Source organism: Physcomitrium patens, chromosome 3 (assembly GCF_059467195.1).
Source record: "Physcomitrium patens ecotype Gransden chromosome 3, ASM5946719v1, whole genome shotgun sequence".
Classification (NCBI taxonomy): Eukaryota; Viridiplantae; Streptophyta; class Bryopsida; order Funariales; family Funariaceae; genus Physcomitrium; species Physcomitrium patens.
Genome location: NC_143412.1, coordinates 16,416,640 through 16,438,884, shown reverse-complemented (window position 1 = coordinate 16,438,884; position 22,245 = coordinate 16,416,640). Strand labels below are relative to the sequence as shown.

At 37.1% G+C, this 22,245-nt stretch overlaps 4 protein-coding genes and 1 pseudogene across 20 annotated transcripts; 4 read left to right on the top strand and 1 right to left on the bottom strand.

Annotated features, from left to right (window-relative positions):
- Nucleotides 1–3,863: 3,863 nt before the first annotated feature.
- Nucleotides 3,864–7,493, top strand: LOC112279957 (26S proteasome regulatory subunit S10B homolog B). The gene is made up of 10 exons (XM_024514782.2): nucleotides 3,864–4,000; nucleotides 4,142–4,261; nucleotides 4,532–4,668; nucleotides 4,947–5,108; nucleotides 5,433–5,519; nucleotides 5,787–5,873; nucleotides 5,999–6,136; nucleotides 6,273–6,464; nucleotides 6,830–6,928; nucleotides 7,248–7,493. The coding sequence occupies exons 1-10, from the start codon at nucleotides 3,919–3,921 to the stop codon at nucleotides 7,320–7,322; spliced, it is 1,179 nt and encodes a 392-aa protein (XP_024370550.1). The 5' UTR covers nucleotides 3,864–3,918; the 3' UTR covers nucleotides 7,323–7,493.
- Nucleotides 7,494–8,352: 859 nt separating this feature from the next.
- Nucleotides 8,353–11,706, top strand: LOC112279958 (sphingoid long-chain bases kinase 2, mitochondrial). The gene is made up of 12 exons (XM_024514783.3): nucleotides 8,353–8,538; nucleotides 8,634–8,710; nucleotides 8,961–9,014; nucleotides 9,164–9,223; nucleotides 9,382–9,459; nucleotides 9,638–9,684; nucleotides 9,935–9,978; nucleotides 10,086–10,173; nucleotides 10,384–10,498; nucleotides 10,767–10,889; nucleotides 11,093–11,193; nucleotides 11,362–11,706. Exons 1-12 carry the CDS (start codon nucleotides 8,478–8,480, stop codon nucleotides 11,498–11,500), a joined length of 987 nt encoding a protein of 328 aa, XP_024370551.1. The 5' UTR covers nucleotides 8,353–8,477; the 3' UTR covers nucleotides 11,501–11,706.
- Nucleotides 11,707–12,128: 422 nt separating this feature from the next.
- LOC112279959 (uncharacterized) lies at nucleotides 12,129–14,831 on the bottom strand. 2 transcript variants are annotated; one of them, XR_002969167.3, is made up of 7 exons: nucleotides 14,644–14,831; nucleotides 14,323–14,461; nucleotides 14,101–14,181; nucleotides 13,781–13,923; nucleotides 13,282–13,539; nucleotides 12,386–12,823; nucleotides 12,129–12,290 (listed from the first exon to the last, which is right to left on the bottom strand). XR_002969167.3 is itself a non-coding variant. In XM_024514785.3 (6 exons), exons 1-6 carry the CDS (start codon nucleotides 14,683–14,685, stop codon nucleotides 12,509–12,511), a joined length of 978 nt encoding a protein of 325 aa, XP_024370553.1. In that variant the 5' UTR covers nucleotides 14,686–14,831; the 3' UTR covers nucleotides 12,129–12,508. The 2 variants fall into 2 exon arrangements, 1 of the variants encoding a protein (XP_024370553.1); XM_024514785.3 differs by having other exon boundaries at nucleotides 12,129–12,823.
- A 571-nt stretch (nucleotides 14,832–15,402) lies between these two features.
- Nucleotides 15,403–15,968, top strand: LOC112279960 (large ribosomal subunit protein uL5z pseudogene; annotated as a pseudogene).
- Nucleotides 15,969–17,896: 1,928 nt separating this feature from the next.
- LOC149989530 (uncharacterized) lies at nucleotides 17,897–21,777 on the top strand. Of its 16 annotated transcripts, none has more exons than XM_090249000.1 (7): nucleotides 17,897–19,491; nucleotides 19,754–19,810; nucleotides 20,024–20,058; nucleotides 20,434–20,590; nucleotides 20,691–20,945; nucleotides 21,130–21,227; nucleotides 21,449–21,777. In XM_090249000.1, exons 1-2 carry the CDS (start codon nucleotides 19,210–19,212, stop codon nucleotides 19,799–19,801), a joined length of 330 nt encoding a protein of 109 aa, XP_090105126.1. In that variant the 5' UTR covers nucleotides 17,897–19,209; the 3' UTR covers nucleotides 19,802–19,810; nucleotides 20,024–20,058; nucleotides 20,434–20,590; nucleotides 20,691–20,945; nucleotides 21,130–21,227; nucleotides 21,449–21,777. The 16 variants fall into 16 exon arrangements, 10 of the variants coding, with proteins under 10 accessions (XP_090105126.1, XP_090105125.1, XP_090105124.1 ...); XM_090248999.1 differs by having other exon boundaries at nucleotides 19,976–20,058; XR_016502190.1 differs by having other exon boundaries at nucleotides 18,802–19,491; nucleotides 19,673–19,810.
- Nucleotides 21,778–22,245: the final 468 nt, after the last annotated feature.

Here is a 22,245-nt window from a genome sequence, read left to right as displayed (position 1 = left end):
CTACTTTGTAAAAAAGTAGCATTTAAACATTTAGTTCTACTTTCTTTTGGACTATTGTGTATTTTTTAAGATAATTTGCTACAATATTTGAAGTAAGATCTTCTATAATATAATAGATTCTTCACTCCTTTCACTTATTAGTCGTGTTACATGACGGCATTGATAAACAAGTTTGTCTAGTTTCAATAAGGACCATGCAGATAGAACCTTATATAACATCTATTTAAGGTACTATTTTTTTCTCATAAAAATTTTCTTGTTTTATAATAAATGTTATTTTAGGACCTAAATATCACAAAGCATCTACTTTGTTAAATTTGCCTTAATGCATTTCTTAGATGAAAAATTTGCTAAAAGACATAGTATTTCTTTAGTAAAGAAAACTAAACCTATTCATGTAGAAATCATAGATGGTCATCCATTTTCTTTAGAAGATTTTATTCATGAAATCCTTCCTATAGAAGTAACAACTAATGGTCATAGTAGCTTTGTAATATTTAGTATTATTAGATCTCTTTTTAATCTAGTCATTTTAAGTTTATCACGATTAAAATAATATAATCCTAAAATAGATTGAATTTCTTATAATCTTAATTTTTCTAAAAGTATAACTAAGAGTGTAGTTAATCTATATGTAATTTATAGATAATCTATTAGAGTTGTAAGGATCTTTTTGTTACAAGTTCTATTTTATCTTTCACAACCAAATAGCTTATGCATTCTCAAGTAAACTTCACAAATTATGACATTATCTTCTTTAGAAACTATGCTCTTCATTTTGTGATTATGTTGTTTTTTTGGAAAATATTGAGCAGTGTATTTAGGTTCTTTAAAATATAATCATAATCCTTGTTGACAATGTCAAGTCTTTTTTTTCTCAATAAGATGTTTGAAATGTGCCATGTCAATTTACATAGGTTCTGGCCTTGATAAATAACCTTTTGAAAACTTAGAAGTTGTGGCCATGATTTGAATTGTACTTCTCCAACCAAATCTTTGTTCTTGGCATTTTTCAAAGAGTCAATTATTGTATGCAATGGCTTAAGCAATTAATTGCTCCAATGAGTTTATTCTTCGCATTGTCAATAATAAATCTTTGACATTGTCTTTCAACCCATATCAAAATTGATTGTTAAAGGTTTTATTATTCCAATCTACATCGCTAGCAAGATTTTGGGATTCTGTAGCATATATAGTAGTTAAATATGATCTTTATTATAAAGATAGGAGTTTCATGTCTACTATCTTTTTTCAATAATTTTTTCTAAATATAGTTATAAATTCTATTAAGAATGAATTTAAAACATAAAAGAGTCATGAATCTTTTTCCATCAAAGGTATGAATCAAAAGACAATACTCTTGGATAGATATATATCTAAGAATTTACTTTGAGTAAATTTGTTAAGATATTGAGATGGATGCAACCTTAGAAAGAACTTTACTTATTGTAAAAATCTTCAAAATTTTAATCTTATTTTGTCAAATTTCTTTAATATACTTATTCTTGCCTCCTTCATATTTGTAAAAACAAGGCTTTTTGCATTCAAGTGTAAAATTGATCTACTTGCCTCTTTCAATTGCACAACTTCTTAGCATAGAGTTTGAATCTTATCATTGATTTCTTCCATATGTATAGAAATAATACCTCCATGGTTCAAATTTGAAATACATGAAATTTTGATTCCATAAATGTTAAAAAACTTGTGAAGATTTAGAATAGTTGCAAATTTATTCCCACTTCCACCATGAATAGCATCCATAATCTTTTCTTCCATAGACAACTTAAACAAACTTACAAGTTAAATTAGAAGAAGGTAATTTGCAACCTCTAATACCAATTGAAAATTTCTACAAAGAGGGGTAGTTTACTCTTTTTAAGATAAATAATCAATGTTTAAAAAATTAAAAGTTAGTTTAAAAGTGGATAGTCTATAACCTTCAAAATACAAGAATAGAAGTGGAATAATCCACTCACTTCTAATACAAAACAAAAATAATAAATTAGCACTCTTGTCAAACTATTAAGGACATGAGCTTCAAAAAACTAAAAGATCAACAAATTCTTGTGTCACTCAAATAGACTGATAATTCACTCAAAGATGGTATAAATTTAAACTAAAATGATTATTGCCAAAGAAAAGAAGACAAAAGTCTTAAAACAAGATTAAAAATTAAAAAGATATTAATTAGATTAAAGAAAGCTTCACTCTTGCTTCCATATATACTATCTAACTAGGGGCTATGTGGTGATGTACTATTTGATCTCTAATACGTGTCCAATTTGCAAGACATATGTCTTAACTTACAAAACAAGTTTTTTGTATGCATGCCACATTGTTAGCTTATATCATAAGCTACTTATACATGCGACATATGGCTAACTTGTTGGCCAAATTTTTAACCTATCAATTAACTATAAACATGTATAAACTTAAATATGTATCTATGAAGCTTCTAAGAAGCTTTATGACAAGATAATATCAAATCTATCTATATTTATTTTATATCTAGCACTTCTTATTTAGGTAAATATATATGTCCATGACAAAATTAGAGCTTTTTTTTTCATACAGTTTATGAAGAATTGCAAGAAAAGTTAGATATCTTGCTTGAAAATTAAAAAGTAGAAAAGGAATTAATAACAAATTAGTAGGAAGTAGAAGATGCAATAGAATTGCTTGTAAAAAGAGAAATGAAAAAAGACAAGGTAGATATTCAAAAACCATTGCAAGAATCTAAGATAAAAATGCCTACTATCCATCTTACATCTATGATTCAACCTTCAATTGTTATATCAAGGAAAGAAAAAAATATAATATGTGATATATATTGACAAATTTAAAGTTGTGTGATTTAGAAGAATTAATATGATTAAAACTAATAGTAACTTCATTATGGAATAAAAGAGTTTATTTCATGGGATTGATTGATACCGATTAGAAATCATAAAAAATAAAATTTCATAAAAAATTAAAAAATTATTGAAAATTAATTGAATCAAATTTTATCCATCTAAATGCTATTAGTTTGTAGAATGATTCACGTGTTGTTTGTTTGTTATTTATTCTTATCCTAATGTACATGTTTTTATCTTTGTTGCTTATATATTTACTTATAATGTATATGAATATTTTTAAAATATTATTGAACTTCAAGAGAAGATTAACATCTTTACTCTTTTGATTGACTAAAAAGAAAAGAAAAGAATTGTTGAAATTATTGAAATGGATGTAGTTATGTTTTTTAAATTGCATATATTTGAACAATATAAGTATAAGGTAATATTTTTTACACAAAAGAGTGTAAATAAATAACAACAAACCAAGGCACATAATTATCATATATTAAAAATGCCATTGTTTGTATCTATTTCCACTGGAATGATTCTAAGCTAAGCATGGCTTGTATCTTTTCTTTCCCCACTCCTAAGGGCAACAAATTTGAGTTTACAACCACACATGCTTTGAAAAGACCTAATTAACGAGCACCTTATGATCTTTGTTTTGTTTTTCCACGTCAAAAACTGTTAAAAATATTTTAGTGTGAATACATGTGCATGACAAAGGGGGGGACCAATCTATCAGCAAAGGGAGACGTAGGTGGCAAGTAAGACGAAGGGAAAGCATGAAAGGGGCAGAAGAGGAGGAGAAGGAGCAGCAGCAGCAGCAGGAAAAGAGAGAGTGGAGGTGTGTGACGTTGGAGCTCCAGCCCTAATCCTCGGTGTGGCTTCTGCTGCCTCTGCTGCTTCCATCTCCCATCCCCGACGTAAGGCGCTTGCCTGCCTCCGTTGATGCGTCTTCGTTGTCCTTTTGAATCGCTATCGCAATCGTAATCGCAATTACAGGCGGCCGGGAAGTGGAGAGGAAGAGGAAGAGGACCCGGACGTGTCTGCGCATAGGAACCCTCCCTCTATTGCCATGGCGGACCCCGAAGTGGTGCGCGCTGAGTATAGGCGCAAGCTTTTGCAGCACAAAGAGCTCGATGCAAGGCTGCGAAATTGTGAGCACTGTGCCTGGAGTTTGATCAATTGGACTGGGGAATGGGGACGTGTGTGCATGCGATTATGGTGATTGGGCTTGTGGTTGATTGATGTCGGTTAGGATGATCGGCGCTGATGCTGTTCGTGTGAGTGGGTATTAGTGCGTGAAAATGTGAAGGCTGCGAGGAAAGAGTTTGACAAGACAGAAGATGATTTGAAGGCGTTGCAGAGCGTGGGTCAAATCATCGGAGAAGTGTTGAGGCAGCTGGATTCTGAACGCTGTAAGTAATGGTGCGGAGCCTTTGAATTGGTTGAAGGAGTGGTAGAGGGAGTTTCTAGAGGTTTGCGTAAATGGAGAAGATGTTCTTTTGCAGATTCTTCGGAGCTTCTTTCTGTGGTCATAGGATGATTAGTACGATGAACCGAATGTGGTAGATTGAACGGTACAGGTGGTAGTGGCTATCTGTTTTGTTTTGCGATTCGTTCATATATTTATTTTTTTTCTCTGCCTGTATCTCATCATTTCATTGAGAGTTTGATTGTCTGAGCAGTAATTGTGAAGGCGAGCAGTGGCCCACGGTATGTGGTTGGATGCCGCAACAAGGTGGATAAAGAGAAGCTGGTGGCTGGTACTCGAGTTGCACTAGACATGACCACCCTCACAATCATGCGAGCGCTTCCTCGAGAGGTGAGTCTTGTCATGTGACCTTATGGATTGATCTGTGCAGCTGGAAACATCGTGACCAGTAGGCAGGTAAGCATAATGTAGTCTTGAAGTTCATGCATTACATGTTGGGGTCATTGTGATTTTTGATGTAGTTGTGTAATATGAATCCGTTGGAGAATCCGAACAATTGTTGGGACATTTGCGAATTTGTGATGTAGAAGACGCTTGTCATTGTTCCGCATCCGTTTTCTAAATTATAGATGTACCGACTTAACGCCTGTCACAATGTGTGCGATTAGGTTGACCCCGTAGTGTACAACATGCTTCATGAGGACCCCGGAAATATCAGCTATTCAGCTGTTGGAGGACTAAGTGACCAAATTCGAGAACTTCGTGAGTCGATTGAGTTGCCGTTAATGAATCCTGAACTCTTTCTGCGAGTTGGCATTAAACCTCCAAAGGTATTCACTGACACTTACTTTCGATCAGCTTCCTTGGCCTTGGTCTCCAGTTTACTGTTTATTATTCGACTCGAAGTTACCCTTCGTGATTATTTGAATAACTGAATGATGAAGATGTGTATTCGTAGCACCATGAAGGCTCTGTTGAGTCTGATAGTATTTACATTGATTGGTACAGACTAGGTCTTCATGTCCTTGCTATCTCTTTTAATAGGTCATAGTTTTGTCAATCAGGTTCATGTACTTGACGCGCATAAAGGTTTAATGACCAGATTTGAGGTGGTCGATGCGTAATGTTTTGATACTACCTGTTGCCATCCACAGGGTGTGTTGTTATATGGGCCTCCTGGGACTGGTAAAACTCTTTTAGCACGAGCAATTGCCAGCAACATTGATGCTAATTTTCTGAAGGTATTAGGGGTTTTGGATTTTTCTGTGCTGGCATAACCTATCTATTTTTTGGCTGACTTTTTGCTAATATATCTTAGCTGTGTGAGGTTAAGGCTGACACAACACATCCGAAGTGTTTGCTTTTGTGCTGCAATTTTATGGTTTTGTGCATTTTTTCAACAATTTAGGCGATGTTGCAACACAATTTTATCATCCTCTTCAGAATAGATTTCGTCTCCATTTTGTCGTATTCTTGTACGTCTGACATGCGGATGTATCTTTGTGCAGGTGGTGTCTAGTGCGATTGTGGATAAGTATATAGGAGAAAGTGCGAGACTCATTAGAGAGATGTTTAGTTATGCTCGCGACCATCAAGTAATTTTCTTCTGCATTCGTCTTAGATCTTTTCATTATTGAGTATTCCCGTCTTAACATTGATTACTCTTCAAAGGTGCATCCTGTTCTGAGTCTTGCTGATATGGCACTTGTCGTTTTTGCAGCCGTGCATAATATTTATGGATGAGATTGATGCAATTGGAGGACGTAGGTTTAGCGAAGGTACAAGTGCAGATCGAGAGATTCAACGCACACTCATGGAGTTATTGAATCAACTTGATGGTTTTGATCAGCTTGGAAAGGTACTCTTGACTCTTGAAACCATTCTGGTATTCATTGGCTTTGGCTTTTCTGCTGATCTGCAAGAAGTTGTATATATGAATCACGTGTGTGCTAGCCGATTCTTTATCTCCTTGTTTACATGGAATATGGATGCAGGTAAAGATGATAATGGCCACTAATCGGCCTGATGTTCTTGATCCTGCTTTGCTCCGGCCTGGCCGTTTGGATCGAAAAATTGAAATTCCACTGCCTAATGAGCAATCTCGCACAGAGATTTTGAAAATCCATGCATCTGGCATTACTAAGCATGGAGAGATTGATTATGAGGCTATTGTTAAACTTGCTGAGGTACAGTGTCCCTGTTCTTGTCCGCATCTCTTGGTTTGTGTACCGTTGTGAACGAATGGAATTGCTTATCTGGCAACGGGCCATACAATGTTTATTGCTTATTCCACACTGCTCGTGCGCCTGAGGCTCTCGGATTTTATTCTGAATGGGGAAATCGAGTGATATATGAACTGTTACACTTATATTGAATGTGCTTTCACTGCTTAAAGGTTTATTTGTCCGTGCATTTCACCTGAGCTCTATTGCCTTTTTTTTTTTTTTTTTTTTTTTTTTTTTGTTTGAAATCTGCAACTTTGTTTTGCATATTATAAACTGGTTAATTTTGGGAGGATGGTGTGCTCAGAGCTAACTATCGTTGTTCACAGGGCTTCAACGGAGCTGATCTTCGCAACGTGTGCACTGAAGCGGGCATGTTTGCTATCCGGGCTGATCGGGACTATGTTGTACAAGAAGACTTTATGAAGGTATTCTCTCAGTTGATTTGTTTAGGGGGTTGAAATAATTGTAATTTATTAGACAGATTTTAAGGTTGTTCAGTTGATCGCAAGTGGAATTTCATAGAGATGGAATGAAAATTGTCTTTTTAGTATGCCGACACTTGGAGTACTTGGGATGTTATTGAGGGTGAGGAATGCCAGGTTTATTTATCTGCCCCGTTTGACAGATTCTTGGACTTTGCTTATGACTGCTTCCAGTTGTAAGCTTCAGCGGCGTTGAGGTTCTGATGTTTAAAGGTTTCTAGCTACGATTATACTGTTCTTACTCAACTTGTGGTTTCTTTAGGCTGTTCGAAAGCTTACAGATGCAAAGAAGTTGGAATCAAGTGCTCATTATAGCACAGATTTTGGCAAGGAGTAGGATGTTCAAATCCTCTCGTCCCCATTTGCCTTCAGAGAAGGACAACATTTTTTTGAGCCCGAGTCTTCAAGAGAGCGTCTCAGGCATACTTTATGTTGAATTATGCTTTTCATGTTGTATTACTGGAAAATAAATCATCCTATGTATATACAAACGTTTGATTTTTTTCAACCCAGCGTATGATATGTGTTGCAATTGCCTTAGCTACCCATTCATCACCGACGTGTTGTCCTAACTATATTCTCTTCTTTTATAAGGATGGAATCCTGACCTCTTATTACAAGGTGTTCTAGTCAACTGGGTTGGTCCTTGACAGAGACATTTATCAACTCATTTCATCATTTGAAAAACTACGAACCTCATGTGAAAGGCTTTATGTCCACTCTGACAATTTCCTCACCTATCGTGTCGAAGAACATTTTTCCTGAAATGTGACATTTTTATCGTGCCAAGATTGAATAATTACGTGTTAATTCTCACAAGCTAAAACTGATCGGACATGAGTGATTCTTGTGCACCTCTCTAGCCGTGATTTTAAGCACATTCCCTGAATGCAGCAGGGATGAAAGTTATTCTTTTGCAGCGATCCGTGGGTTGACATATACCAATTATTATCCTCGGTGTAGGATTTCATTGACATTTTCTCAAAGATGATCCCAGAGACTTCACGTGTTCAAGCTGCCGTCGTGTTTGAAGAATGTCGGGGAGATCGTTGCGAGTTGGAAAGATAGGCAGATGTCAGTTAAAGAGTTAAGATGAACCTGTAGGTATGAGCATGCATGCACGAATTTATGGTAGAAACTGTAACCATTTCAGAACTTGAGTATTAGCGTGGTTGAGTTAAGAATCTGGAGATCCAGATGAACGACGCGCGCCTTGTCTGCACCATGGAGGGGAGGGATAGTGATTGGACTGAAAATCATCACTTTCCCGTGCATTCAGTTTAGCTTCACCATCAACTGACACCAATTTAATAATGTTTAAAAGCAGTGTCAGTCCAGCAAATTTGTGTTCTTGGATGCATTATCCAAATATCATTACCTTGGCACATGACAAGGAATGACTGGTACCCGTGGAACCGAACAAGAAACAATCTGAAGTTTCTTCGGGATTGAGCTGAATTGAGGAAGCCTCTATAATTGGTAACTCTTTCCAATGGCTCCTGACGCGATTGCAAACCCTCAGCGCGACTACGTGTTTGTGGTGAATCCCACTGGTAAGCACTCACCGTCGCCGACTGGGCTGCTTTCCGTTTTAGATAGTAGAAAGAAACAGTTGTTAAAGAGAGTTTGTGTTTCTGTGTGAATTTAGGTGCAAATGGGCGCACAGAGCAGCAATGGAAGAAAATGCTGCCAGAGCTGAAATTACGCCTTGGTAAAGACTGTAATGTGCGCACCACTGCATTTTATTCGACTTCTCTCACTTTATAATATTATTTCTACTGTAAAATTTGTTCGCTATGAGTTTAGCCTTGATTCTTGTGCACATGCTTCGAGGATATAACTTTGAGTTGGTTTACGTTTTTTGATGTGCAGATATTTTGATTGTTATTATTGTAAACTTTTGGTCCCTCTCAGCTGATTCATTGCCATTGTGACATTTTGATGTTCACGTCATACTTGTCCATTGTAATGACAGATTTGTGAGGCGCTCACGACTGGCCCTACACATGCAGTTGAAATTGCAAGGGAGGTGCACATTCTCTACATTCTTCACCAATTTTTTCTGAGATATCTGTTAGAGCCAATCATTGTGTTATCTTGCATTGGCAGTAGAGACGACTGCTTCTCATTGACATAGACGTAGACCATATTTCAGCATCATCGTATTGTCTCAAACAGGCGGTGCGGAATGGAGCTGCAGCTGTGGTTGCCGTGGGAGGGGACGGAACTTTGCACGAGGTCTTGCCGAATATGCCAACTTCTCTTGCGTCACAGCTGATCACTCTCGCATCGTTTTGCGACGCCGTTGTGTCAATATAGAGAGTGAGCTGTAGAACATATAAAAATGATGCAATCGTCTTCATGTGAGTAGCTCATCATGTACTATTATTGCGCAGGTGCTCAATGGTTTCTTTGAGGATGGAATGCCGGTGCAATCTCGTGAAGGTTATTCGGGGCCGCGGACGGCCCTCGGGGTACTGTAACTCGATTTTCATGCAGTCGGGTCACCGCTCACTTAGGTTTTCATGCACATAAGTTCGAACATTCCAGTGTCACTCTTCAACATTGATTTGGAGGTTTTTGGAATTATGTGAAGTTGTTTGAACTTTATTTTTGCAAAAGATTTCAATGCTGGTCGGTACTCTGTGGCAGCTCATTCCCATGGGTACGGGATCCGATCTTGCACGATGTTTCGGTTGGTGAGTGTCACAACTTATTAGAATCCTGGACTTGAAAATTCTGTAGTTTCGACTTGAATGGTCATCCATTGCTTTGCTGCATAATTTATGTAGCAGGTACCACTCTTTAGCATCATCAGATTCCGTGTTGTTCAAGTTGAGTAAAACTCAGATGACTCTAGTGTGTAATCCCCTTAACTTCAATCATAGAATTTTGTTTCCAATTGTTGAACTAATGTGGTTATCCCACGTGGCTGGTTTACCTGGTTAGGAAGTCAAATGACAAACTTGAAGCCATTCATCGCATTGTGAAAGGTTTGCTTCTCAACATCCTTGCCAATTTAGGACGAGTGAAGTTGGCACATATCCCCTGGTCACAGTTGATACAACACTAATAGTAGGGCATAATAATGTTGGTGCAGATCGCAGGCGGAGGATAGATGTAGGTCGAGTGCAATTACCTGACGACAAAGTTGATCGATACTTCCTCAATGTAGCCAGTCTTCACTTGTAAGTTAAACGTGACTGGATTTGCTGTTGCTTGAGTTGGTGCATATCAAGTAATATGCTACCGATGTATTGCTTTCCCCTGATTCTAAGATCCTTGATGACGTCGGTAATCTATGGTCTATCTTTTGATGCAGCTAATTGAATGACTGCCTAATTTATTAACATGGAGGGTAGAACATGAGATGTGTATTTTCTTTTAAATGGCTGCAGGAGTGCGAAGGCAGGTCACATTGCGTCTATGTACAAAAGATTCGGAAACCTTTGTTACGTCATTGGAGCACTTAAAGCCTTTCGGTCGCATGAGAATCGAGATTTAAGGACTAGGGTGAGGAAAACATTCCTACCGCATATCAAAATATGTTTGAATGCCGCCCTTCTCTGTTAACTGATTTGAGTATAAATTGGTCCTTTGGTGCTATGTATCCAACAATTGTCATGATTCGTCGGATCACTAATTTGGCTGAAGCATTTGTCATCTTGGAACTAGCGCCGGTCCAATTTTCTATATGATTTCATGATTTTCTAAAAACCTGCATTTATCGTCAGTTATTTCTTCATTCTATCGGGGGGGCTTCTGGTATGGTTATTATCAGATAGATGGGAGCCAGTGGACTGTGGTTCCAAAAGTCACAGCTACTTGTATCGGAAATGCCAAGTACTTCGGCGGAGGAATGAAGATTACACCAACTGCTGACCCCTTTAATGGTAGATTGGAGGTATTCCTTCAGAAGTTGAGGGTTTCAATTACTATGATTACACACTCGTGCACTGTACTCTTGTACAAGAGAATCATGAAACTGTTATTTCTCCTCAGTAAATGATGTGGAGTATACACAATCGAAGGCTCAACATCAATGCCTCTTCGCATTAAGTTACTGCTCATCAAATCAATTCATTCCTTTGGTTGTGGTTGTTGTAGGTGGTGTCACTTCATGGATTCAAGTGGTATGACTTTATCTTGAAGATGCACACTTTGTACCTAGGGACTCACGTGCATCTAGCCAAGGTCACGACAACTAGGTACTCGATTCGTAAGCTTTGACCAGCTCTAGATTACTCTTCCTGTCCCGGAGTTCCCGGTTAAAAGATTAGCTGTCCAGTTTTATGCTTCATTCAATTCTAACTCCATTTGGCAAGTGCACAAGAGTGAAGGCTGACAACTTACTGTAATTTCACGTAACTTGGCAGTGTTCGAATCTTGGAGGTAGAAGCTGCTGAAAACAAGTCAAAACAGAGAGAGGTCTATGTGCAAGCCGACGGTGAACACTTGGGTTTTCTTCCAGCAAAATTCTCAATCTTGCCTCAACAACTAGACTTCATCATGTAGAATTACTGACCTAGGCGTGCTTCTTTTGTCCTCATTCCCCTATTTTGCTTGCTTACATGCTCTGGTCGCAGAATAATTCAGTTTATACTGGATTCGGGTTTTGGAGTGCAGCACAACAATCGTGACCTGTTTCGCATGTTTTATGTTAATGTGCTGACCACTACGTCGTGATTCAATGAATAATTTTTTGACATTTGTTTCTACAATCCCCCTTTTCAATCTCCTAATTTTAAACACTGAAATAAGAGAATTTATACGTAATAGGTTTTTTTGCAAAAAAAATGGTAAGAATCAGATGAGATGATATGTGAAAATAGTAAACACATTCATCTGCTTTTGCCACGATCGAACGATCTGTGGGTAAGAACGACCTGAGACGAAAGAGCTCATTGAAGAGTAATAACTGGAAACCGAAAAAGGTTCAGAAATATACAAGTAAATCAGCTACGGTGAATAAATTAAATTTTCGGAACTAACAGGTGTTTCCTTCACCAATGAAAGAACTGGTGCGCAATTTTTCGATGACGCTGGAGAACATAGATTATGTTGTAAAGTTGACGCATACAAAGCTAAGTATAATGTAATCTACTGAACATGCACAGAAACAAAGCTTCATGACACAAAAAAGTGCAGAATTCGACTTTTCATTCCGCTGTGTTGTTTCACTTCATAATTCACGAAACAATGTCCATATATACATACGTATGTACATACAAGTATATGTGCACATAACCGAAGAGTGCGAAGAAGAGTGCCACTTCCACAGGATACCCAGGAAAAGCCGAACTATCTGCAGGAAACTCCATCAGTTATTTACAATTTGATGCTGGTCACCACAAAGATGCAAACAGTAGGAAAAACACTTGCGGTGACCAGATCCCTCACATGTATATGCTGGGCTGTTATTTCTGCACGCATTGCTCCGATGCACGTAGAACGTTCTTGCGCATGCTCAGCCCTTCGTGGTGGTGGACGTACACAATCTGGTTGTAGTGTTCATACTAATCACTACACACTGTCGGGTACAAAAACTGTAGATCCTGTTGTTTTACGCCCTTCAAGATCTTCATGCGCTTTGGCAGCTTGTGACAGGGGATAGATTGCGTGCACCCGGACTTTCAGTACTCCATTTGCAACATTTGCAAACAAATCACCTGCAATCTCCTCAAGTTCCTTTCGAGTCATGATGTAATGCATCAACGACGGCCTGCTGATAAACAGCGACTTTGACGCTATGGCAGTAACAGGGATAGGCTCTGGAGGGCCTGAGGCTTGCCCGTACAAAACAAGCATTCCTCGGTAAGCCAAGCATTCCAACGATGCCTGTACAAGTACAACAACAGACAACCCAGTTAGATGGGATAATATCATCCGATTCTCCACGTCTCTGTTGCAATATACGCAGACAAAGCGGACGCATGAATTCGAACGACTAGTTCAGGACACACTACCAACCACGCCAAATCACTAAGAATGTCCCATTTCCCAGTCCCCTGTGATGAAGCACTCAGATTCACGACTACGAACACGTTTTGTTACTCAAAACATCCCTCATTATCACAGCTTTACACCTCGCATTTCTGTGGCTTCATTTCATCTGACACCAACTCACGAACACGCTTGAACCTCCACATCTCCTTCATACATGTCGCGCACACGTTTCTTACACTCTGCATACGCCCAAAACCCTACATCCACACCACACTGGACCAGTCTCACAAGCGCGCGAGAAACCGAACTTCCAATTCAATGCTCCCGATGGTTTTCAGCGGGTGCTAAACCTGAAACGTATCCTTGCCGACCGAGTCGTATACAACGGGGACACCCACTCCTTTTGTAATTTCCTTCACTCTCTCCACAAGATTATTGTCGGAGTACACAATCACGTGCTGTGCGCCATCCGCCGTTGCTTGCTTTCCTTTCTCTTCATTGGACACGCATGCAATCACAGTTGCACCTATGCTGCTGGCCCACTGCACCATGAGTGATCCAACTCCACCAGCGGCTGCATGAACAACGATTGTGTGCCCGCTTTCAACCTGACCAATCAGTCCGCAAAATCCACCACGAGTCAATAGACAGACGATTTCAAACTTCACGAAACCCCGAAAACCATGCAGATCAACCACAGAAATACAAAACATTCACGAAACTGCATCCTCCTAACCAAGTGGACATCATTGTGAGTTGTCACAACCGCATCAGAAACTTAAGTTCATGTATTCTCCATTCAGCCCAAACACAGGACCTCGCCCATAGAAACTCCCCAAATATTGAGACCTTGAAAACTTTGCGGAGGAGAACTTGAGTTGTCATTCCTTTCAGGATAAGAGCAGCAGCAACGGTGAACTCAATTCCGTCAGGTATTTTCACCAGTTTCTCCGCATCGATCAACTTCTCTTCGACATACGACCCCATTACTCCTGTATGAATAGATATATCCACAAGTTCCAAACCCGCTAATCTTAAGTTGAGTGCACACAAACTCAATCAATCGTTACAACACAGCAATAGTGATTCACAACGGATTGATGCATCTGCTCGACAATGGTAAACAACTTCATGTGCAGCATGTTACGAGGCTGAACCCACTGCTGTACCTGCATAGCACACTCTGTCTCCGACTCCTACATCTGTGACCTCGGATCCAACTTCTTCCACCGTACCGGCACCCTCCATTCCTGGATGCGACAACCAACGGATCCGTTCAATCGTCGTCAATTTGTTGCACATTACGAAGAAGAGTAACAAGACGGGATATTTGATGGAACCACCAACAACAATGACCAAAGGTAACACTCAAGAGCAAAAATGATTCATACCTGGAACAAAGGGGAGATCCGCCTTGTACTGGCCTCTTCTAAAATACGTATCGATCATGTTCAAGCCTACTGCGGCATGCTTTACCCTTGCTTGTTTAGGGCCGGGTTTTCCAAGCTCCACATCCTCGAATTGGAGTTTCTGTTCACACACAGCCATGAAGGCCTTCAGAGAGAATGAACCTTGCATGCTACATAGCCCAATCGAGCTCTGCAAGAAACCCACGGCTACAATCTTCCATCGCTTCAAAGTGAAAAAGTTCAAGTAAAGTAGAACAAATGTGTACAGACGATTCAAGTTGCAACCAGGGGATGCAAACCTACCTCAGGTCCCCCAAATTCGTAAACCTTCACAACCTTCACCATGATTCCTCGGAGGCCAATCTCGTCGCCTGCTGCTCAAAGGCCAAGAACTGCGTGATTGAGCGCTCTCACGCCACAGTTCAATTTATGGACCCTAGCGAAGAGTTTCAGAAGCAGAAACGACGAGCTGCAGAGCAAAAGCCACAATCCTGAGTAATTACCGACTGATTACAGCATAGACCCCAGATACATGCGGCAACAGAGATGGGGATGGTTCTGGTAGCTGGTTCTGCATTGAATGGATGAGCTTCATTTATTATATATTGTTTTTTGAAGTATTATTGGGTTCTAGAAACTTGACCATCTGCAGCTTTGGGAATGGACCTCAAACCTATAGTGAAGCATTGATTGCGATGTCCTTTATATCTGCTTCGCGGCCTTCTTCGTCTTGTCGAAGCTTCGGAAGTAAACAAGGGCCTCATTAGGTTTCTGACGAATCTTCCACAGAAGCAAGCAGAGTTTTGTTTGTAATTTATTCAAGCTGGGTTTTGTTGGTTGAGACGAGTTTAGTCTTTTTACTTCAGGAGCTTTGGTATTAGTTGTTGGCAATCTGGTTCCAGTATAGCTTTCTTATGGATCATGATGTGCGTTTTTAATGAACCATTGCAAAATCTTGCTTTACGAGGTGTTGATCGTTGAAACATAGAATGAGTAATAAAACAAAAAAATTAAGGTAGTTTTGACATGCAAATGAATACATTCAGAATTAAATTACTTTAAAATAGCAAAATTTTATGCAAGAGATTAAGGTTCAAAAGTTAGTTCTGAATATCTCTATTGGTAAGAGCGGAGATTGTCTTACTCAAACTGTTGGAACAACTTAGTGGCCAAAGCCTTGTCTTCTCTAAAGCAAGGTACATTATCTACTGTTTTGGAATCAGGTGTAATAAGAAGATTGCATGCCATATAATTGTTTGTGGCAAAAAAACTATGCAATTGTTAGAGAATAGTTTAAAGGTGAAGAAGTACAAATTTCTATGTTGCAACTTCAATGAATTAGATTGCTTTGGTTTTGGAATCTAAGAGCATATTGATCTTGGTATCAAGTACAATCCTTCTATTAATATCTACAAAATAGACTTTTATATTGTTCTTGAGCACCCAAGTTATAAAGCCAAAAAAAAATATAAAGCTAAATCTTGCATTGGTATTCAATACCACATTATCAAGAAAGATATCATGACGTGGTTCTAGGTTAAATACAAGAGAGTGATTTTAAACAAGTCTCAAACTATAGCATAGAAGCCTACTTTAGATATATAAAAGAGGCAATTTTTTTGTCAGTATTTGGTTATCACTAGCTTTTAATCCAAATTTGTTAAGTCCAGAACTTTTCAACAAATCACCCACAAGTAAATACTTTGAAAAGGTGAGTTGATCCTTACATATAAATCATAGTCAATAGCAAAGACAATGGAAGAAGAAGCATTTATTTTGTGTTGGATCCAAGTTATGCAGAAAGGTGCCACTTTAGGCTCCAATTCAAACTAAAAAAATTGGGTTTAAATAAATTTTCATCTCAAAGGGCATATTTGCAAAAATCACAAAATATAGGGATAGATTTGCTATTATCAAGAATTGAGGGCTATATGTGATATTTTTTCTTTAAAATTATATATCTTAAGAAATCAACATAAATTGTATAAAATATATACTTCTCCATCTTGAGAGATAGTCTTGCATTTCTAAGTTTTTGTAATACATGATGAATAAAAAATTCATGTTCTTTAGTATTATTAGAGTACATTAAAATATTATTTATATAATAAATGACTAAATTATCTTTTAAAAAAATTAAAATATCATTCATATTGAAAAGTAGTTAGCACATTTGTGAGTCTAAAAGATAGAACATTGTATTCAAAAGATCCATATTTGATTCAAAATGCAAACTTCTATCCATTTCCTTTATTTATGCATACCAAATTTCAAATTGAACAAAAAAAGCTTCTTGTGGTAGTAAGTTGAATTAATGCATAACAAGCATTTACTTCTTTATTTGCTTTTGTATTTGTACTATTGAACTTTCCATTTTAAGAAGCTTTTTTATAATATCATAATAAAAAAAATTAAATATCATTGAAGACAAGTAGAAGAGATGATTTAAAGACACAAAAAAAAATTAAAAACAATATCACTTAAAAAGTGGATAATCTACAATTTTGAATATGTTTATGTCTTATTGAAAAACAGAAGTAATCTAATTTTAATCAAAAAAGATAAGGATTTAAAATACGATTTTAAATAAGTTACAGAAATGAAAAGATTTCAATGAATTACTTTTTCTTTTTCTTTTTCAAAATTATACTAGCTAAAAAACTCTTCATTGTCAGGAGGAATTTGACAAAAAAATCTACACTATGGCATTCAAAATTGAATTTGTTTACTGTTTGTGTGGAGTAATAATATCTCTTGTATTTATCAAAATAAGTATGTTAAGGTAGACATAGTCTAGTAAAACAATCACATATATAAAAATTAATTTGATAATAGAGTTGATTATTGTAATACATTAGTATATGAATAAAATTCTTAAAAATTACATATATATATATATATATATATATATTTCAAAAGTTTTATAATATTATAATTAATGTGCCAGATTGCATAAAATGTGTCTCTTTAAAAATATTTGAAAGTCTCAAAAATTTAACCCTAATTTTATTGCTTTTCCATGAAAATTATTTTATTTTGTGTCTTGAGTTTTGTACTTATTAGAAAAGTTTTTTATCTGCAATTTATTTTATTAATAATTTCTTATTTTTATTTATATATTTTCTTCCAAATTAAATATATTAAGTCGAGTCTGAAAAAACTTAGTCTTTTATACAACTTTATTATTTTGAAACCAATCAATTTTTTTATTTATTCTTAATTTTTTCTGGCATGTGTCATTTAATAACCTTGATAGATGGAAATTTTTGTAAGTTATGCAAGGAATATTAGTTTACAACTGATGAACAATTTCTGTTCCAGCATATATTACTGAGTATTATCCAGTAATTAACCAAGAAATATTAGTTAAGAGGTATCAAATAATTGGGATATATTTGTATATGTAATGGATTTTGAATTTAGAGATCCTAATTAGATGTAGATTTGCTTGCAATTTCAATAATTAAATCTATACTTATAACTTTCTTTGTTCATCTAGTGTTAATTTTTTTTATATCTTAAATTAAAGATTATTTTATTTTAATTATGTATTTTATCATACTGTATGTTGCAATTACTTGATGACAATACTAATAGTTTTTAATCTATCATACTTTAAAATTTTAGTATTTAGGATTTAATATGATATGTTCTATTATTTTTTAACTTTGATTTGTTGTCAACTTCTTTTTTCTTCTTTTTTCTTTTTTTTTTTCTTTCTTTACATTCTTTTTTTTACCTTTGTATGAAAATTAAATTCATTAGAATTATAGATATTCTAATATCAAGGATATGAGTCTAAACATAACCTTGAAATAATAATGTACTTATTTATATTTTTAAAAAATAAGAGATTCAACAAAGAAGAAATATATCAATAAGATAGAAAAGATTTAGTATGACTAATGCAAAATACAAAAAAAATATTGAACTAAGATTAGAATACTACAAAAGATGGCATTAATCTTACTTTTATGTATATTTGTTACCAAGAAAGCCATATAGAAGCTTTTTAAGTACCACAAGGCTTGTGGTTTAAGCATGTCAATTGAAAGTTACTTTTATGGTAATTTCTTAAAAGTAAAGAAATTATAGGAGAACTTTTGATTGTCTCATAATTAGAAGAATCTAAAGACCTAATTGGCATTTAAAAAGCATCTTTAATGTTTCTTGAGGAAGACATTGTCTACCTAACACATTCCTACCTACTTTTACTTTCTTCTATTTATTTAAATAATATTAGCATCTATAACATTTAATATATATTTTTTTCTTAGATAGTATATAGATGATGAGAATTTGATGATACATCAAAATTAATTTTATTATAGAAATAAAGTATTTTACTTCATTAAAAAAAATTATAATTCCATTCTTGTTTATATTTTTTATCACTGATATTTACAATACAGTAAATTATGAAAAATAAATAATTTGATTAAAATTTCATCTAGTTTTTACAAATAAAAAATTCAATTTTTATTAGATTTTAATATCTAATACAAAATTTATAATTTTCAACAGGTCACTTAAAAATCAATATATGACCAATTTAAGAAAAATATTTTTATTTTTTATTTCAAATTTTGTGAAGTTAAGGGATTATTTATTTACGTTTTCATGGCGCCAAATCTTCAAAGTAATTATTTTTTTAATTTTTATAAATTTTTTTGTTGTAATTTTTTTTTTTTTTTTTTTTGTGTGTAAAGAAATTAGGGCTTAGTAAAGATGACGTGCATGGACATTGTCGCTTGGAGGAAGATGGGCAAGCTCCGAAGCGACTCCCCGTAGACGGAATGGCACTCTCGTCTCGACGCAATTCTCACGCTCAACGAAGAAGCCACGGCGCCGATCACGGCATCTCTCTGCATGATGGCTCCCTCGTCCATGACACCAGCGTCGCATCCTATCTTGTCCTGGACATGGTGGTTTACTCACGTCGATCGTAGACACGACGGTGGACACACAAATCGTAGACAATTCAGGACCCCCCTGCACCGCATGGTCGAGGTTGCTGTTGGAGTTGCAGTTGGCGTGGTGGTGGTGGTGGTAGTGGCCATGGCTTCTACAGAGGAGAAGAAGGCGTTGCGTATGTATTCATATTTGATCGTGTGCATTTTGCTTTCAAGTGGCCAAATCTTCTTTAACAAGGTGAGTCCAGTTTGGGTAGTGTCTCATTTCCTTGTTTGGGATTATTGTTTGGTTTTTGACGTGCGGAGGAAGTGTGATGTCAGGTGTGCTACGCGCAGTTCGTCTTGTCTCCTATTTATTATTTATACGTCCTTGTTCTCACTGAAATTTTGTGGAATTTGCATTGGGTGCTGTTGGACAGTAAATCCAATCGTCCTTATCCAGTTGGACTGACGCTTCTGCACATGATCTTTTCAACGGTGCTCTGCTCTCTGGTGGACAGGGTGTTCGAGGTGTAGGCTTCTTCAATTTGACTTTTGTCATGAACTGAACATCCAAGGTCTCTTTCGTCATGTTGCAAGTAACTGTAGTTATTCTCAATGCATCAGATCGGCTGTTATCTTGGCACCGATTTATCTGGATTGCGTTGAGCAGTAATGGTGCTTACGAGCTAGCTAGAATGTGATTTACTAAAACTTGCAGTGAGTCTTTGGATGTGAGGAAGAGACAGGCTCAGTAGCTGACAGAGTTGGGTGGTGTGACATGGGACCAGTGGGTGAAGCCGAAGTAGAGCATGACCTATGACTTGTGAGCCTTACTTAACTTTCTGATCTTTACCTGTTTTGAAGGCAGCCTGCTTGCTATTCTTGTGGTCTATACCTTAACATCAGTCAATTACAAAGCATGGAAATATACGATATCAAGCTTTGGGACCTGGTAGTGACTACTCTCTCTCACTTAGTCAAATATCTGTTAATGTCATGACTGGGTCTTCCAATACCATCAGGTGAGTTACTATCTTGTAGAACTGTTCTTAAGTTTTTATATTTCAGGATGCTTTACTCTGGTGTACACACTTCAAGGAATATAAATTATAGAAGTAGTGAAACTATATCCACAGAATTTGCAGCGCATTTTTAATTTTAATTTTAATTGGACTTATCAAAGGTCAGTGGCATCCAGGGGCGGGCGGGGTTTGTTGGTTAGTGCGGCGCTGGATTTGCAGTTACATATCCTCTTTGATTCCGTTTGGGGCATCAATTTGCTCTGACGCTATGGCTTGGCAACACTTCCTACTTGCATATCTCTGTGTCGTTTGCTCAGATGCTGAAGGCCATTAGTAAGTCCATCTTTCATTAGGTTTATGCTGGCACAAAGCATTTCTTGCAGTATTTCTTGCTTGAGAGTTTGGTGTTCATTTACAACCGGGTTCTTTGCAGTGCCTGTTGCCGTTATTTTCCTTGGGGCATCATTCGGCTTGGAAGGGCTTAGTGTGAAAATGATGAGTACCATGTCGACAATAAGCGCTGGCGTACTGATCGCTTCGCATGGATAGGTTTATTTCAACTGGATTGGTGTTGTGTACATGAATTTTCTGGGGAAGCTTTTCGCTAGGTTTTATTTGAGCTATTTCTGAAGAGGAAAGGACTCAAGGTGGACCCCGTAACTATGATATATTATGTGAGCCCCAGCAGGTCGGTCATTTCTATGACTTGCTCATATCCTGGATTAAAAGAACAGAACGTTCTTCATGTATTCAATCCCTATTAAAATATGCTGCTTCATGTCATTCTTGACTGTTGTGACGCGGTTCTTTAACTTTTCTGTGTTTGTTCTACGTGTGGGTAACTTTTTTTGGTGTATATTTGTACAACTCAGAGAAGCTGAAAGAGGCTGCAGCAGCATCCGCCATTAAATCCGCACAAGAAAACCAGGCTCTTTTGAGTGTCGACTATACTACACAGTGCGAACACAAGGCAAGTGATATGCTATGTCCTGTCATGCGCTGGCCCAGGGTTGTATTGTTTCAGCCTTGGATCCTAAAAGCTTATGAATTGTCCATCTGTAACGTCCGTCACATAAACTTGCGTCACGGGAAGGTTCTATTGCAGCAGAGCACGTGGTAATTTTTGTAAGTCCTCTCATGATAAATTCTGTAAAACTTGAAATGACCCAACCAGATGTTAAATCTTTGCAGCAACGTATATTCGCAAAGTTGGAGCTAAAAACATCTATTGAAGATTCTAAGGAGTTCACTGTTAAACAATAGCTATCAGTGCTTTTGCACTATACAAGTGATTTGTCTCTTCTCGCAAGACAAAACAGTCATATGACTCAAGGTGCAAGGATCATACATGTAAATACTGTTCCAGGGACAAGATTCCAAACTGGCAACCATTCCAGATTTTCTGCATTTTGTGTGAAGTAGATCTAGGAATTGAAGAAGCAAATACTGTGTGAAACAAGATTGTCATGTCTTTTTTTTTCTTTTTCTTTTCCAGTCAATTATATTTGAAGTGAGCTCAAGATACTATTGCAAACCTCAGAACTAGTGAGCGGTTACTAATAGATGCGACCTTTAAGCGGCCATGTAATGGAACATGGGTTCGGACATGGCAAGGTAAGCATGCATGGAATACTTTTTTTTTTGCGATACTCCATTCTCTAATCTAGAAGCACTTCGAGTGATGTTCTAGATTGCTCATTCGTAGCTCATCCTTTGTTTGGTCAAGCTCTTCTGGTTTAGGTTTGATAAATGAGGACTATCTCGTCCCCGATGCGTCCGCGTGTGCACACTCTCCACACTTTCTCAGCCATTCGTTATCGTCGTCAATCTGTTCAGCTGGAGCCAAGTCTTCAAACGCTGATCGTCCCCAAGGAAGGGCGGGGGAGGCTACTCTCCACAACACCCACTGATGAGCGTCCCTCTCAAATTCCTTGGTTGACCATTTTCGCAACTGAGACACTTCCTAGCTATTCAGCACAAGTTTGCTG

What these genes read in the sequence shown, in the direction of transcription:
- LOC112279957 (XM_024514782.2), top strand. Translation starts at nt 3,919, where the DNA reads ATGGCGGACCCCGAAGTGGTGCGCGCTGAGTATAGGCGCAAGCTTTTG. An exon ending in TTGATGCTAATTTTCTGAAG is followed by an intron (nt 5,520 to 5,786) that starts GTATTAGGGGTT and finishes ATCTTTGTGCAG; the next exon opens with GTGGTGTCTAGTGCGATTGT. An exon ending in GTTATGCTCGCGACCATCAA is followed by an intron (nt 5,874 to 5,998) that starts GTAATTTTCTTC and finishes TCGTTTTTGCAG; the next exon opens with CCGTGCATAATATTTATGGA.
- LOC112279959 (XM_024514785.3), bottom strand. Translation starts at nt 14,685, where the DNA reads ATGGTGAAGGTTGTGAAGGTTTACGAATTTGGGGGACCTGAG. An exon ending in GGATCTCCCCTTTGTTCCAG is followed by an intron (nt 14,182 to 14,322) that starts GTATGAATCATT and finishes TGTCGCATCCAG; the next exon opens with GAATGGAGGGTGCCGGTACG. An exon ending in AGACAGAGTGTGCTATGCAG is followed by an intron (nt 13,924 to 14,100) that starts GTACAGCAGTGG and finishes CTATTCATACAG; the next exon opens with GAGTAATGGGGTCGTATGTC.
- LOC149989530 (XM_090248998.1), top strand. Translation starts at nt 19,210, where the DNA reads ATGATGGCTCCCTCGTCCATGACACCAGCGTCGCATCCTATCTTGTCC. An exon ending in GCCAAATCTTCTTTAACAAG is followed by an intron (nt 19,492 to 19,753) that starts GTGAGTCCAGTT and finishes TCTGGTGGACAG; the next exon opens with GGTGTTCGAGGTGTAGGCTT.
- LOC112279958 (XM_024514783.3), top strand. Translation starts at nt 8,478, where the DNA reads ATGGCTCCTGACGCGATTGCAAACCCTCAGCGCGACTACGTGTTTGTG. An exon ending in CATTCATCGCATTGTGAAAG is followed by an intron (nt 9,979 to 10,085) that starts GTTTGCTTCTCA and finishes ATGTTGGTGCAG; the next exon opens with ATCGCAGGCGGAGGATAGAT. An exon ending in AATGTAGCCAGTCTTCACTT is followed by an intron (nt 10,174 to 10,383) that starts GTAAGTTAAACG and finishes AAATGGCTGCAG; the next exon opens with GAGTGCGAAGGCAGGTCACA.